Source organism: Passer montanus, unplaced genomic scaffold (assembly GCF_014805655.1).
Source record: "Passer montanus isolate IOZ18808 unplaced genomic scaffold, ASM1480565v1 scaffold66, whole genome shotgun sequence".
Lineage (NCBI taxonomy): Eukaryota > Metazoa > Chordata > Aves > Passeriformes > Passeridae > Passer > Passer montanus.
Window position 1 is genome coordinate 167,881 of NW_024371704.1, and position 14,778 is coordinate 182,658.

Genomic DNA, 14,778 nt, shown 5'->3' on the forward strand with positions numbered 1-14,778 from the left:
CCACCCTTCTGGCATCAGGCTTCAGCCTTCCCCCAGCCCCATCTCTTGCTTGTCTGGCTCCAGCCATGACTCCAGTCCTTCCAGTCCTGACCCTGTGGAGGAATCCTCGTGGGGAACCTCAGCAGTGCAGACCAAGGCATCGCTCAGTAGCCACCCATGTTGTTCTTTGCTGGTTTCCTGACCCGTTTGCCTGTGTAGAGTTTATAATAAATGTTCACTAAATCATGCAATAAAGCCAATTCTGTGTCCAGAACCACCCACCCATTTCCCAGTGTCAGTTTTTTCAGCAAAGGCTCCTTTCTCCTCCCATGGAATCCCAGAGTGGCTGGGCTTGGAAGGGAACTCAAAGCCCCTCTGTTCACACCCCCTGCCAAGGCCAGGGATGCCTTCCACTGTCCCAGGTTGCTCCAAGCTCTGTCCAGCCTGGTCTTGAATACTTTCAAGGATCCAGGGGCAGTCACAATTTTCTGGCACCCTGTGCCAGGGCCTCTCTGCCCTCATAGGGAAGAATTCCTTCTCTATATCCCATCTAACCCTGTCCTCTGGCAGTGGGAAGCCATTCCCTGTGTCCTGTCCATCCATCCCTTGTCCCAAGTCCCTCTCCAGCTCTCCTGGAGCCCTTTTAGGCAGAGGGAGGGCTCTAAGGTCTCTCCAGAGCTTTCTCTCCTCCAGGTGAGCAGCCCCAGCTCTCCCAGCCTGGCTCCAGCCCTCAGAGCATCTTCATGGCCTCTTCTGGACTTGCTCCAGCAGCTCCCTGTCCATCCATGTCTTTAACCATCCTGTGCACTCCTTGCTTTAAAGCTGGCCAGGTGGAGCAGGCAGGAGCTGACCCAGCAGCACTGAAGCCAGGTGGGGGCAGAGGGTGCACATCAGGATGGCCAGACACTGGCCAGACACTGGCCACAGGGCCACGGTGTGATGGTGTGGGTCAGTGGTGCCTCTCAGCATCTCCTCTGGTCGAGGTGACTCTGAGGAGTGTTAAAAAGTCTCTTTTCCCCAACCCAGCTGTCTAAGAAGGAGTCAGAAGTCGTCGTTCTCAAGGCTGTTTATTATTTTTTATCTAAAACATTTTTTGCCTGGCATGCCAAGGTCTGTTCTGTAGGTCGGTCTGAGGCACACTGCCTGCCCACAGGGCTGGTGTTGTCTCTTATACTACAACCTACATATTCGATATTTACAGTTATTTTCCAATACCTATCACCTATGTCAGACAGTGACTTTCTATTCTAAATCAATCCCAAAGTGCCACCACCACCAAGAAGATGGAGGCTAGGAAGAAGAAGGGAGAAGAACAGGACAACGTCCAAGTCCCTCCATCTTGTCTCCTAGACCCCCACAGTAAAATTCTTCAAAATCCCACCTTTCACCCTGTGACAACTACTGTTATGCTACTTAAACTTTTGTGACTTGTAATTCTTCATATAACGTTGGTAATTTGCTCCATAGGTTAAGATCAAAATCCCAAGTGTCTTTGCCTTCCTGCCAAGTCTCTGAGCCCCTGCCAGGATTTTGAGCTACTTAAAGCATCTAGAGGGATGTCTTGGTTTCTGACAGTGCCCAGAGGAGAAGCCACTGGGTGGGCAAAGGGGATGCCCAGGCTAGTGCTGAGGAGGGGCTGACCCTGAAATAAAGGCACTGCTCCAACTCTCACGGAAACCCTGAACCCAGTCTGGCAGCTGAAGCCACAAGAAACACGAGCCCCCAGCACCAAGGGAGTGCTTTAAACCTGTATTAAATATCAGCAGCCACCCTGGGGCGGAGAGAGGCCTGCTGAGCCCGGCGTGGGGATCTCCCTGGCTGAAGCCCAGGCTGGGGCAGGTTCTCCTCTCTTCAGCCCTTTCCCTGCTTTGCTGCACACCTGTGGCAGTCCTCTGTGTGCCACGCTGCTCCTGCCACCTCTCCCCAGCACGGGCTGTGCTCAGGGAGGGCAGCTGGGCACTGCCTGGCACGGAGCTCCATCCCAGGGCAAAGCCATCCTACACGGGGCTGGCAGACAGAGACCTTCCCCTGCCCACACCCCGCTGGTGACGGTGTCTTCACACTCCTGCCAGCACAGAGATGTCCCTGTTTTGGGATGTCCCACTTCTGTCTGCCTGGACACCATCTGACCCTCACGCTGGAGCCCCAGGCTGGCTCCTCCAGTGTCACATCCAGCAGAATAAACATCAGACATCTTTAAAATCCATTTAAAATGGGAGCGGGGGGCCGGGGGTGGGGATTTGGAGCCCTCATGCCCAGAGAACAAGCCCGTTCCTGCCAGCCCGTGTGCCCCGGCACATTGCCTTCCCCTGCTCTCTGTGTTTAGCGTTCTGATTTCCCTAAGGCAGGTTTTTTGGGGGGAGAGTGGAGGGGAAGGGGTGGTGGTACCGGTGTGAATGCTGCGGTGGAGTTACAGCGCTCAGGGCGGCAGCGCACACCGACCCCGGCCGCAGGTGAAGGAGCTGAAAACTTCCCCTTGTCCGAAGTTTGTTAATGCCGAGGACGGGCATTAACATGTTCCCAAACTATCTCCCTCAACCAGCGTCAGATAAAGCGCCGATCCCTTCTGACTCACGAAAATCCCTGATTTGATGAGAGGGGACAGCGGGGAGGGGAGATGCCCCGGCTCGGTCCCCGCCGGGGCTCGCCTGTGACATCAGCAGGAAAGCGGCGATAAAAGCGGCGAGCGGAGGGGACTCCGGCTCACACAGCCGCCACCTGCCTCGGGGGACAGCAGCCGGCCACCTCTGCTCGCCTGGCCCCGGTAAGTGCGGCCCCCGCCCGGCAGCGACGCTCCCCTCCGCCCGCCGTGATGCTCTCGCTGATTCCCGAGCGCTGCTTTGCCTCGCCGTGTGTCTGTCCTGCGTCTGTCCAGCCGCCTGGTGGGGATGGGAGGGGTCCAAAAGTTGGTGGCCAGGGCAAACCTGAGCTGCCGGGAGCTCGGGGTGTCTCCTGCTCAGCGCGCTGAGAACTTTTCCTTGGCAAAAGTGGCTGGAAATGGAGCGGCCCCGCAGCCCCGCCGTGTCCTGCCTCTCCCTGCCTCCCTCTCCCACTTGGATCCCCTGCCCGGGTGGCTGCAGAGACCCGGCCCCCACCCAGCCCAGCCCTGCTCAGTGCCTCAGTGCCCTGGAGTGTGGCACAGGGTGTTCCCGGGTTGTCACTTCAGCAGCCGTGGCCAGGGGTGGGGGCCAAGGGTGCAGAGGTGGTCATCATCCATCCATCCATCCATCCATCCATCCGTCCGTCCGTCCGTCCGTCCATCCGTCCCCCATCCGTGACTCTGCAGCCAGCCCTGCATTTTTGTGGTGATCCCCATCCCTTGGGCTCTGGGGTCCCACAGGTTTACTGGGGGTCCCAGAGAAGATCAGGCCTGACCTAAGGCACTAGGCTAGGACCAAAACCTGTTTTAGTGACCATGAGGTTTGTGCAGCTCAAGTTTGGAGGCGGTATTTTCCCCAGAGGTGTCAGCCCCAGCCCCAAGGTTTGTTCTGGTGCTGTCCCCAAGCCCTTTGCTGCTGGCCCGGGGATGCTGTGATGGGGACACACATCCACAGCCAAATCCCTTCCCTCCTGCAGCCACATCGGAGCCTTCAGCAGGGCTCAGGAGACTTCACAGCCAAGACACAGGGCCTGGAAGTGCTGAGGATGAAGCTGGGGCTCGCCTGCCTCCTGTGGCTGCTGCTCATCTGCCTGACCCTGCCCGCCACCCACGGCCGCGTCCTGGAGCGCTCCATGGAAATCAGGAGTAGGGAGAACATGAGTAAGGGACTGTCCCCAGCCAGCCCCTGTCCCCAGCCCCCTCTGCACCCCCGGCTCAGCTGCCCTTGGGGGGTGAGGAGCTGCTGCCGCTGTGCAGGAGCACAGGTCTGCTTTGAGAGAGAATTGCAACAGCTTTGATCCTCCTCATCCCCCTTCCCTGCTCTCCTGGCGTTCCCATCCCCTCACTCTTGGGCTCAATGCCCCTTCCCCTTTCTCCACCCCCCTGACGGGCTCTCGGCTTTCCCCGCAGACCCGGACATCGACCCCTCGTGGTACACGGGCCGCGGGATCCGGCCCGTGGGGCGCTTCGGGAGGCGACAAGCCCTGGGCGGGCCGGGGCCGCGGGGCTGCGCAGCCCCCCGCCCTCCGCGGCTGGAGCTGCACCCCTGAACTGCAGCTGGCAATAAAATCCCTGCTCCTCTCACCCCCGTGTCCCGGGCTCTCTGTTCCAAACCGCAGCGTGGTGGGGAGCCACCCCCAAATCTGCACGGCCACCTTGGGTTTCTGCCTGCCCTGGCAGTGTCACAACCCTTCCCTTTCACGTTTATCCCCTCACACCCCAAGAAGCACCCCAAAAATTATCACAGAGGGACCCCTTTCCCAGGGGTATCCCAGGGGTGCCCCCGACACCTTCATTTCCATGAGCTGGGGACAGAAACAGCCCCCCCCATTTCTGTGGGGTCAGAAACTCCTGGGGACCATGTGGTGCTCTGTCCACCCCACTGCCATGCCCCAAAACCTCAGGGATCACTGCTCTGCAGACAGGGTGAGTGCTGCTGCCTCTGGAGAGAGCACGGGTGGTTTTTTCTCCTCTTTCAGCCAAGGGGAGTTCCCACAGTGTAAAGGGGAGGCCCAGCAAGGCACGGGGCACTGTGACACCACACACTGGCTTTGATCCCATTCTGGCCCCATGATTGCTCCAAGGATGGGCTGTGACCCCTGTAATGGGGTGGATGGGGTGAGGAGCACACTGGCCCTGGTCCCTGCCACCCCCAGGTTTCCTGTGGCTCCCTACAGGCTGACATGCAGAACAGGGAGGGAGAAAAAAAAAATACACCTTTAGGGCAATATTCTCTTTATTTGCAGCCTGGGTGTAAAACCATGGGGATCTTTGCTTTGAGAAATTAAACCCTCCCTTTTCAGAGGGAAAGGGAGATGGAGGAGGTGACAGCTGGGGGTTGGGGGTGTCACCAGTGAGGGTTGGTGGCAGTGTTCCTGGCAGGCTGTGCTTTATCTCCCAGCTAAGGATGGAGCTAAAGGTTTGAAGAGGCCCCGTGTACCCAGGAGGGCTCTGAATGGGCTTTGAGAGGCAGGGTGGTCAGGCTGAGCGGTCCCTGCAGCTCTGAGCCCCCTGCTCTGTCACTGTCCCTGCTGGAGGTGGGCTGCAGCCCTGCTGAGTGCAGTGCCACGTCCTCAGCTCCGGCAGCACCTCGTCCTCGTCCTCGCCCCGCTCGCACTCAGGTCCACGGTCGACCTCCCATGTGGGGATGGCCTGGGTGCCTTCTCTTTTTCCCTCCTCAGGAGCTCTTGGACTGGGAGGAAACACAAGGCAAAGAAGGGCTCTTTTCTCCTGCCAGTGGTTGGGATGCCATGGCCACCCCGTGTCCCATCTCGCAGTTCCCTGAACAGCTGAGCTGGGGACACCATAGCACTGCTGTCACTGTGGTATTTTATGAAAAATCCCTTCACCAGGGTTTTTTCTCCTGGGAAGATGAGAAGCCTCAGAGGAAAAGAGAAACAATATAATCTGATTGCTTCTCCCTGTGTTTTGCTGCTTTGGAATGTGGCAGGTGCATCTTTGATTGGTTCCATGTGAATTGTTTTTCCTTCATGGCCAATCCCAGTCCAGCTGTGTCGGACTCTCTGATCTGTCACAGGTTTTTGCTATTCATTCTTTTCTAGCTTTCTGATGTGTCCTTTCTCTCCACATTTTAGTAGAGTTTTAGTATATAATTTATTTTAATATAATATCGTAATGTAACAAATCAGCCTTCTGGGAAATACAGAGTCAGATTCATCTCTTCCCTCATCCTGGGACCCTTGCAAACACCACCAACACACTACTAGATTGGATACCAATGCAAAATAAAATTGTGGCTCTGGGCCCACAGAAGGCCTGAAATCCCTGTCTGACACTGGAATATCTCAGGATGGATCTGTCCATCCTTCTGCCTTAAGGGGTGGCACAGGCTGGACTGGCTGGGAGGAACATCTCAGTGACAAGTAGCAGCAAGGAAGGGGCTGAGCCTTTCAGGGGCTGGGGCCATGGTTCACCTGCCTCTGCTCTCACCTAGAGCCATCCCATAACTCACCTACAGACATGAAGACATCATTCACTTGATGGTTGGATTTTGCAGATGTCTCCATGAACAGGAGGCCTTTTGTTCGTGCAAAGTCTTCCCCCTCCTAAGAGAAACAAACGGAGTTATTCCCCTGCCCCCTCTGGGGCTGCTTGTTCAGTTTTATGGTGGATTTCATGTACAGAGACTTCAGAGGTGTCTGAAAACCTCTTATATGTTTGGATTTCCCTGGAAATTTTCCTTGGATGTGTCCCAGTTCTTTCTGTGAGGGGTGATGAGGGAACCCCAGGCACCCACCTCCGTGGTGACCTCTCGCTCAGCAGCAAGGTCTGTCTTGTTGCCCACCAGAGCAATCACGATTTCATCAGGCAGGAATTTCTTCTCCAGCTCCTCCAGCCACAGCTTTGCTCTGCTGAATGATTGCTGGAGAGATGGAGACAAAACCACCCAGTGATCAGGTTTTGATTTATTCCCTTTGTCTCAGACCAAGCCAGCTGGGTGGCACCAAACCAAAGAGGGTGGGGAGGTTCTGATTGCCCCTCTCAGGAAAACAGGTCAGCAGCCCTCAAACACACTGAGGGATAAATCACCCTTGGATGGGATTCATGGCAGCAGAACCCACCCCTGGGTGGTGGCATGGGCCTGCCAGGGGCCTCACCTTTTTAGCAATGTCATAAACGAGGAGGGCAGCGTGGGCATCCCGGTAGTAGAGGTGACAGACACTCTGGTACTTCTCCTGGCCCGCCGTGTCCCAGATCTCAAACTTGACAGTGGCCTCTTCCAGGTCCAGTATCTGTGTGAAGAAGGAGCCTGCAGGCAAGATGCAGGGTGTGTGTTCACTTGGAGCAAGAGCAGGGAGCTCAGATCCCCTGCCATGAGGCTGTGAATGATGTTCTAATGCACAGAATCCAGGGGGGACTCCTTGTGACCACTGGCACTGGGCTGAGGTGGACCTTCCTGGCAGCAGATTTGGGTGGATGACACCAGAATTGATGCTGGATAACTCTGAGCTTTGCAGAATGCTCCCAGACAGAGAGACAGCTCCACCTCGCTGGTGGGTCAGAGCTGTGAATGGGAATATCCATGGAAAGGGCTCCCACTGCAGAGGAGGCTCCATCCTTTCCTCCAGGGAGCAGATGGCTGGTCCACAAGCAGAGGGATGAGAGGAGAAGCTCCACCTTGCTCTGCTCCTCCAGCTGGCTCTTCAGTTGCAGGTGGGATCACAGCCTCTGTATCTGCTGTGCCTGCTTAAGGCAAAACCAGGTGCATCTTGTAAAATAAATAGACATAAAGTCTAGCTGTTGTGGGACCTGGGCAGGAGGAATTGAAACTAGGTGATCTTAAATGCAAACCTTTCTAAGAGACACTCCTGAGGTGCCTGAATAGCTGGGAAGGCAGCACAGCATGCAAAGAGCAGATGGGCTGCACAGTTTATTCATTCTGCTGCTCACCTGCCTCTAAAAAGCAGCACAAAGCCAGACCTGTGTGATGTGGATGTGGCTTTGCCTGTGGCCTGCTGCTGGAAATGGGCTGGAAATGCAGAGGTGTGAAGGGGGAGGTTCTGGCTTTTGGGCAAATCTGCACCATGCTCCAAAGTGGGTCTGTGCAAGCAGCTCCCCTGCATCCCACCCCGCTGCAGGGAAGTGCTCCAGGCCTGGTCTCTTGTCCAGAGCCATGGAGCTGTTGGAGCCACTCACTCACATCCCACGGTGGGCAGCAGCTCCCTGAAGTCGTTCTTCACGTATCTGTAGGCCAGGCTGGACTTGCCCACGGACATGCTGCCCAGCAGCACCAGCTTGTACATGTAGGAGGGACGGGGCACCTCCGGGGAGGTGCCCAGGGTCGCTGTCTGTGCCATGTCCTGCAAGGAAACCAGCTCTGCTCAGTGGGTACCCGGGATCAGCTGAGCCTCCTGCAGCAGCTCCTGAGTGGCAGCTGGGCAGGTGGGGATAACTCCGAAATAGGCTGGAATAAAATCAAAATAATTCTGTAATAAACTGCAGATTTAATGCATCAAAGCATCTGCCACAGTCAGCTGTGACCAGAAGGTGGAGATGTTTAGGAAGAAACCTGATGCCAGAAGTGTCCTTGGGTGTAGGCAAGGAGATTGCTGCATCTCCTTTAACAGGGAGGAGCTGGAGGAATTTCCCAGCAGAGGCGAATCCCTTGTGCTGTGCCTCTCTCTCCAGGACACCTTCCCCGGAGTCCTGCTGAAGAGCTCAGGCTGATGTCCCACATTTATCCTGGTTGGGAGTTACATCAGGAGAGCCTCAGGAGTGAGAGGCCCTGGCTGGAGCAGCAGCACACAGAGCAGGTGACAAATGCTCCTGCACCCTGGGTAAAGACCCCCAGACAAACCAAACCCCTGGAGTGCCACCCCCATGTCACCCCAGAGTGTGCCAGACCCAGGGATGGCAGGAAACACAGACCCAGTAACGGGGACTGCCTCAAACCTGACTGGAAGAGAGCACCTGCAGAGCCTTGGTCGGTGGGAGCCCTCCTGGGTGACACTTGTGTCCCCTCCTCCCAGCCCTGGGCCAAGGAAGTGCCACTGCCCCGCTGCTGGGTGGGAGCTGCCAGTGCAGGGCAGCAAAGGACACTTTGCCCTGCTTTGCCCTGGTTCCTCCTCACAGAGCTCCTCCTCCAAAAACACTCAGCTCATGTGGACAGCTATAAAGGAGAGAGGGAAGTTCACGGGGTGTTGGGCTGAGCAGGACGCCAGGGTGAGCTCTGCTGGAGTGGAGGGATTCACTCCACGTGGAATAAAGCCCTGGTGAGGCAGGCAGCAGGGATCTGCAAGATTTCTGATAAAGAATTGATGCAATTTCTACTTGAGCCTCAGGGATTTGGCTGTGGAAGCAAGAAGTACCTTTACAAAGACACCTACAGCAACAGCAGCAGCAGCAGTGGTGGAGCTCCTGCAGTTCCCTTCCTGCAGCTCCCTGCTCCCTGCAGTTCCCTCCCCTGACAAAAGCCCCTTGTTCCTGAGAGCTGCTCATCCCACGTGGCTCTTTTATTTTGTCTGTCCTCCCTCTGCAATCTGGCAGGCTGCAGAGCTTTAATTCTTCATTAAGGCTGTCATTAAGAGCGTTCCTTGGCTGAACCCAGGTCTGTATCTTTAGATCCAAGCAGTTTTTCTGCTGGGTGAGACGGCTTTAATCCCCTTAAAAAACACAAGTAACATCATGTTCCCCAGCTCATGCAGCCCTGTGATGAAGAGCAGGACCATAGTTTGTGCAGAACAGCTAGTTAGTCATATTTTTCAAGCAGGAAAAAGATAAGTCCTGTGGCACAGCATGGATGTGCTCCTTAGAGTATTGATTAAATAAATTTGCCTCTTTGTAGGCTGGAAACAAGACTGTCATCCGTTCTGGGCAGTTATTGTCAGTGATAAGCCATAAAAGTCTCTAAGAAAACAGGAAGCTCCTTGAAAAATACCCAAGCTTGTCTGTATCAAACACAGTTTCTCATCATTTCCCTCTGCTGCTCTCTGTTCAACCTTAGAAAGGTGGGTTGATGCTGGAACAAAACTCACCTGAGATTTACTGCAATGAGTTTTGCCAAAGCTTATTGAAACATTTTTTTTTCCCCATGTTGAGGCAGAGGGTGAGGCTCCCTTCCCACCTGAGGAGGATGACAAGGAAGCAAAACAAATGGCTTTGTTCTGATTCAATGCAAAACAGGATTTAAGGGGAAATGGTGAGGGCTTTGTCCTCTTTTTTTGTTGGAAGAGTACAGAATAAGACGTAAAACCCTGCATTTCCTGCATAAGGGACTGTGGGAAAAGCATCCAGCTATCTACTGTCATCAATTTGGAGAGCAACAGCTGAGGTGGTGCAGGTCCTCTCCTTGTGCCAAGAGGCCACACTGAGGGGCAGGGAAAGCTCAACCTGCTCAGATCCAGTCTAGTCAGAGAAAACAAACCAATTTATCTTCAATCAGCTGTAAAAACCCTGCTGGTGGATTTAGTCTCCAGGTACAGCTTAATATTTTGTGGCAGCTGTGTCTAGCACAGATATCAGGGGCAGGCTTGCGTGATCCTACACTTGTCCTGAAGGTGAGTTCCCAAACAGCCACAACACCAATTGTTGCTCGCTTTCTAAAGGAGGATTAAACATTGCTGCACCCAGGAAATTGTGTTCAGCATTTTTAACCTGGGCTGGAGGGATCCTAGTGTATTCGTTGTCAGGGGATACGCCTTTTATTTCCAAAGAAAAGCAGTAATAAAAGAAAAGTCAGGCATGCCTTTGGGGGTGGAGTCACTGAGAAGTCTTATTTAAAACCCTGTTTAGCTTCCTGGGAAATTAATGTTAAGTGTAATGATGCCCAACTGGTGTCTAAGCATTTTTAGGCCTTAATACCATTAAAGCTATTTGCTGAGTTTCTGCAAAGGGGTGCAAGAGTGAACCAGAACAAAAATTAACTAAGCACCTCAGAAAAATTACAGGAGTTCAACACTTAACTGTGTAAGTCTGCAGTGTTTACCCCTGCAGGTTTTGGACACAATATTTCAGGTTCTTTCAGATTTATACACTTAACTTCCGCCCCCCACCACAAGATAGTTGTCAGGCACCTACCTCTCCAGTCAACTCCCAGCATTCAGCTCAAAGTTCTCCTCTGCTTTTGGGAGCCTCCTCCTACCTTCTTAAACTCTGGTTTAAATAAGAGAGCGGCCACTCAAAAAGTTCACTTAATCCAGGGTTACCAGGGGATACAGAAATCCCAACTGCAAAGACATAATGTGTAAATATGAGACTGACACAGCGATGATCTCTCAGAAGAAGCAGCTCCCCTCAAAGCGAAGGGGAAGGGAATGAGGATCATTAACCACGCGGGGAAATAAGGCAGCAATAAGAGAGCCAGAGCTCTGCTGAGCCCTCCAACAACAGCTCTGGGAGGATGGGGGTAGGAAGGGCTTCCTAAAACCTCTCCTCTTGGGAAGGAGTCACTGAGGACCGTGGCACCGTGAGGATGCGAGGCTGCCCCGTGAGGATGGGAGGATTTCCGGAGCTCGCCTGGAAAGGCACCTTGGAGAGGGCTCGCCTGGAAAAGCAATCCTTGGGGGATTGCCCTGCCCGCTGGGGAATTCCTGAGCGGAGGACGCCTTTACCTTCCCGAAGGCTCGCTGTGCCGCCGGGGCTGCAGTCCGTGTGTCAGGGGTGACAGGGTGACGGCCCCATCCGTGCGTCCCAGCCCCTCCGTGCCCGCAGCAGCTAAAAGCGAAAGCAGCGGCTCCGGGAGCGGTGTCAAAGGTGAGAGAGGCAGGCCGAGATCGGTGAACCTTAGACCTGACACCAGGTCTAAGGTCTGGCAGCCAGGCAAGACGGAGAGAGGCTGTTGTCACCGTGGCCATCCCCCGCACCCCTCCGTCCCTGCCTCCGTCCTTCCCTCCCCGCTTCCCACGCCGGGGTTGGGCGGTGGGTGGGTGGATGGATGGGCGGACAGACAGACGGATGAATGGGTGGGTGGGGCTTTCCCCGTGTCTTGGGGTCCAAGAGCATCCCAGCTATCAGGGACATGGGGGTAAGACCCCCTCGGACCCCCGCAGGTTTGAGGATCAGGGCGGGCTGGGTGTGGCTGGAGTCACGGCACACACGGGATCTCTCCTCTCCGGGTTTTTATAACATGGCAATTTCTGCTCATGAACGTTAGACCTGGCTTTGGTCTCCTGCCAGGTACAGGCTCAGATATCCCGGGCTTGGGATTCCAAAGGGGATGTGTTTTGTGGGAGAAGATGTGCCTGCTTGTCTGGCAAAGCGCTTCAGCTGAAAAACAGCTGCTCCTGAGTTTGGGAGGTACAAAGTGAGCATTTCACTGCCTGTTAATTAGGGTAATAGCTGGTTACCCCAGGCAGCTGGGGCTCACTGGCTTGAAGAAGGCTGCTCTTGTCCAATATCTTGAGAGAGAACTCACAGCATGTGAGACTGCATTGGGATAACGGGTCTGGAGTGAGAATGGGAAGATCTGATAATTAAACATCTGAATGACAATAAATCTGTGTTTCTGTCACTCCTCATAGTCAGTGTCTTTCCTTCAAATAAGAGATCTGGAAGTGAAACAGGCTTAACAAAATCTACTCCTAATGGTTATAGGGAACAGGGTGAAAAGCAGAAGTCCTAGGAGAAAGCTTAAAAACAATATCATCCTAGTTTTGAAATTAAAAATGTGTCTTGTGACTCCCAAGGCCTAAGCACTGCAGTTCAATTACTTCCCATTTCAGTCATGAAAAGCCATGTAGTTTGTATTCCCAGGTCCTTCCAATCAGCTCTGCAGAGGCAGAACACAGTTCCTATGGATAACTGTGAACACAGTTCCTATGAATATATATAGTTTTTCCAGTCCAGAAGCAGTTTCATGTGCTCCCACCCCTTTCTTATAAGTTGTTTCCCAAAGGAACTGACTTAAAGCCTTTCTTTTTCCCTTTTTTTTTTTTTCCCCTGGGGCTTTGGTTTAGTCAGTCCTTCAGTGTGAGTCTCTGTGGCCCTGTGCACAGTTGCACTGGTACAGCAAGGGTGTAGGAAGATGTTTCAGGATTTTGGAAGGGCTGAGTGTGGATACCTTGGGCTGGGGTTGCTGCAGCAGGAATCCTTGCCCACATCAATGAATTTACCCACTGGTTTGGACCTACAGGCTGTGGTAGCATCATGCACCTAAACTGAGCATCTAATTTTTAGTAGAAAAAAAAGTCTGGGGGGCTTTGAAGCCTTATGAAAGGATGGCTTTGTCAGGGCTAAGAGAAACTTCATTCCCAGTTTGTGCTGCTCTGTTATTTTCATACCAGCCTCCTCTGTCCGAGCAGAGGTCACCTCTCAGAGGTCTCTGTGAAGGTGGGGATGAAGTGCCCAAACAAAGTGCCATGGCCTGGCTGGTGTAAATGCCCTGGAAACCTGCAGAACCCAGGGGAGTGTGTCCCTCCTGTGGGTTGGGACAGCCTCCCCTGGAAGGCTCCTCTGCAGCTCCTGCTGAGGCAGACCCCACTAGAGGGCACAGCTCATCTACCTTTTGAGACAGCGAGGATGCTGCTGCCCGGCCTCATTTCTGAGCCAAACAGACACCAGCCCATGAGAGACGGACCGAGGTCTCCTGCCAGAAATGTGGATGCACAGCCAAGCTTCTCTTGCTCTTTGTTCTCCAAACTACTGGAATGTGAACATCTCTGATAAGCATTGTTGCAGTGTCAAGGAGCCAGAAGTTTTTCTGTCTACTTGCCTGCTTCTTCTGAGGGAAAATATGCAGGATGCTGAGGATCAGACCCCTTCAGTGGTGAGTGGTTTGCAAATGTGGAACCAGATGGGTAGAGCATCTGGAGCATCCTGCACAAACCTAGGGATGTACCTTGCTGTGCTTGTGCAGTGAAGGGTTCTTCACTTGAAATAAATTTTACTGGTAAAACCTGGCCATGGGTTGTTTTTCTGATGTTTAGGGACTGCATTTCATTTTACAGCCACCTGATGTAATTGCACCATGAGAATTTGGAGGATGGGTCTGGCCACGGGAGTGGTGTGGATCAAATACACCTTGTAGACCTTTCCCCACTGCTCCACCTCAGCTTTTTTTATTTGATTTTTAATTCTGAAGGAAAGGCTGACATGTCAATGGTGCACAAGAATTCCAGAGGAGGTCAAAATAAAAGTTCTAGGCTAAGCATGCAAGAATAATTCCAATAATTTTGTATTTCTGGCTCTGCCTGCTGCATAACTTTGAGCAGGATGCCTCTCCTTCCTCCTTTTTCTGAGTTAAAGGAGGCACAAGCACACAGATCTTTGTGGGGCAGTTGAGAAACTCCTGGAGGGCTCTTTTTCAGTGGTTGTGTATGTAGCACTTGCTTCTCCCTGACTGTGACTGCTGTGAGGAAGCACCGATGTGGGCACTGTAAACCTCCCTTGCTTAGGGAAAAGTGGTTGTGTGGGAAAGGCAGCAGAGTCTGGCAATAAAGGCACAGCCCTGAGCTGAACACAGAGACTGAAACCTCAGCTTTGCCACTTGCTTGCTGTCTGCTTGTGGGAGAGTTCTTTTTTCTCCCCTGACTTATTTCTCCCCCTCTCCTTGGGCTCATCCACATGGATTCCATGTGGTCCCTGGCGTGCCCAGCTCAGGAGGTCTGATCACTATCAAAGCTCCCGCATTGTTGAAATGAGGCTTAGACTTTGTACTGCTCTGAAATTATGCTCATCTTCAGCATTTTTGGTCCTCTGAGGTCCCTGAATACCACAAAATTGTTCCTGATGGGTCAATTTGTATCCGAAACATTCTAATTGCTTATTTTTTCAATAACAAGCACCTGAAACCGTGGTCAGCAAAATAAATTCAAAATAATCAATTCATCCAGAGATCACATCAAATTATGTCCTCAAAACTGTTTGCCATAGCTGTGCTGTTAAATGTGCCTTCCCTTGTTTGTGTGGTGGTTTTCATACACAGCATGGCTAAGGAGTTAAATCACAGAATGGCAATACTTGAAGTGTCCTGGTCTTTGCTGTTTCTCCCTTTCTGTGTGTGATGAAGTAATGAAAACCCAGGGTATTCCACTGGTGATGATACAGGAAAGGTCTGTCACCACTGCCATGCAGCATTAAAAGGTCTTTTTGTTTTGAGAGGAGCAAGGGTTATGCCTTTGCTAATGAAAAGAAGATTGAGGTCCTCACTGTTAAAGTGATAAAAAGTTGAGACATATTTTAAGGATTGGTGGAGCTGTAATGGTGAACAGACCATTTACACTGTGGCTCAAAACTGTGAGCCT

General features: G+C 53.0%; 2 protein-coding genes across 6 annotated transcripts; one reads left to right on the top strand and one right to left on the bottom strand.

Annotated features, from left to right (window-relative positions):
• Positions 1–2,662: 2,662 nt before the first annotated feature.
• PRLH (prolactin releasing hormone) lies at positions 2,663–4,128 on the top strand. Its single transcript, XM_039728576.1, has 3 exons — positions 2,663–2,743; positions 3,556–3,739; positions 3,989–4,128. The coding sequence occupies exons 2-3, from the start codon at positions 3,625–3,627 to the stop codon at positions 4,126–4,128; spliced, it is 255 nt and encodes an 84-aa protein (XP_039584510.1). The 5' UTR covers positions 2,663–2,743; positions 3,556–3,624.
• A 678-nt stretch (positions 4,129–4,806) lies between these two features.
• Positions 4,807–11,391, bottom strand: RAB17 (RAB17, member RAS oncogene family). Of its 5 annotated transcripts, XM_039728664.1 has the most exons (8): positions 11,149–11,391; positions 10,616–10,764; positions 9,574–9,662; positions 7,740–7,899; positions 6,697–6,848; positions 6,336–6,461; positions 6,051–6,144; positions 4,807–5,270 (listed from the first exon to the last, which is right to left on the bottom strand). In XM_039728664.1, the coding sequence occupies exons 2-8, from the start codon at positions 10,635–10,637 to the stop codon at positions 5,152–5,154; spliced, it is 762 nt and encodes a 253-aa protein (XP_039584598.1). In that variant the 5' UTR covers positions 10,638–10,764; positions 11,149–11,391; the 3' UTR covers positions 4,807–5,151. The 5 variants fall into 5 exon arrangements, with proteins under 5 accessions (XP_039584598.1, XP_039584599.1, XP_039584602.1 ...); XM_039728665.1 differs by lacking the exons at positions 9,574–9,662; positions 11,149–11,391 and having other exon boundaries at positions 10,616–10,749; XM_039728668.1 differs by lacking the exons at positions 9,574–9,662; positions 10,616–10,764; positions 11,149–11,391 and adding an exon at positions 8,926–8,949.
• Positions 11,392–14,778: the final 3,387 nt, after the last annotated feature.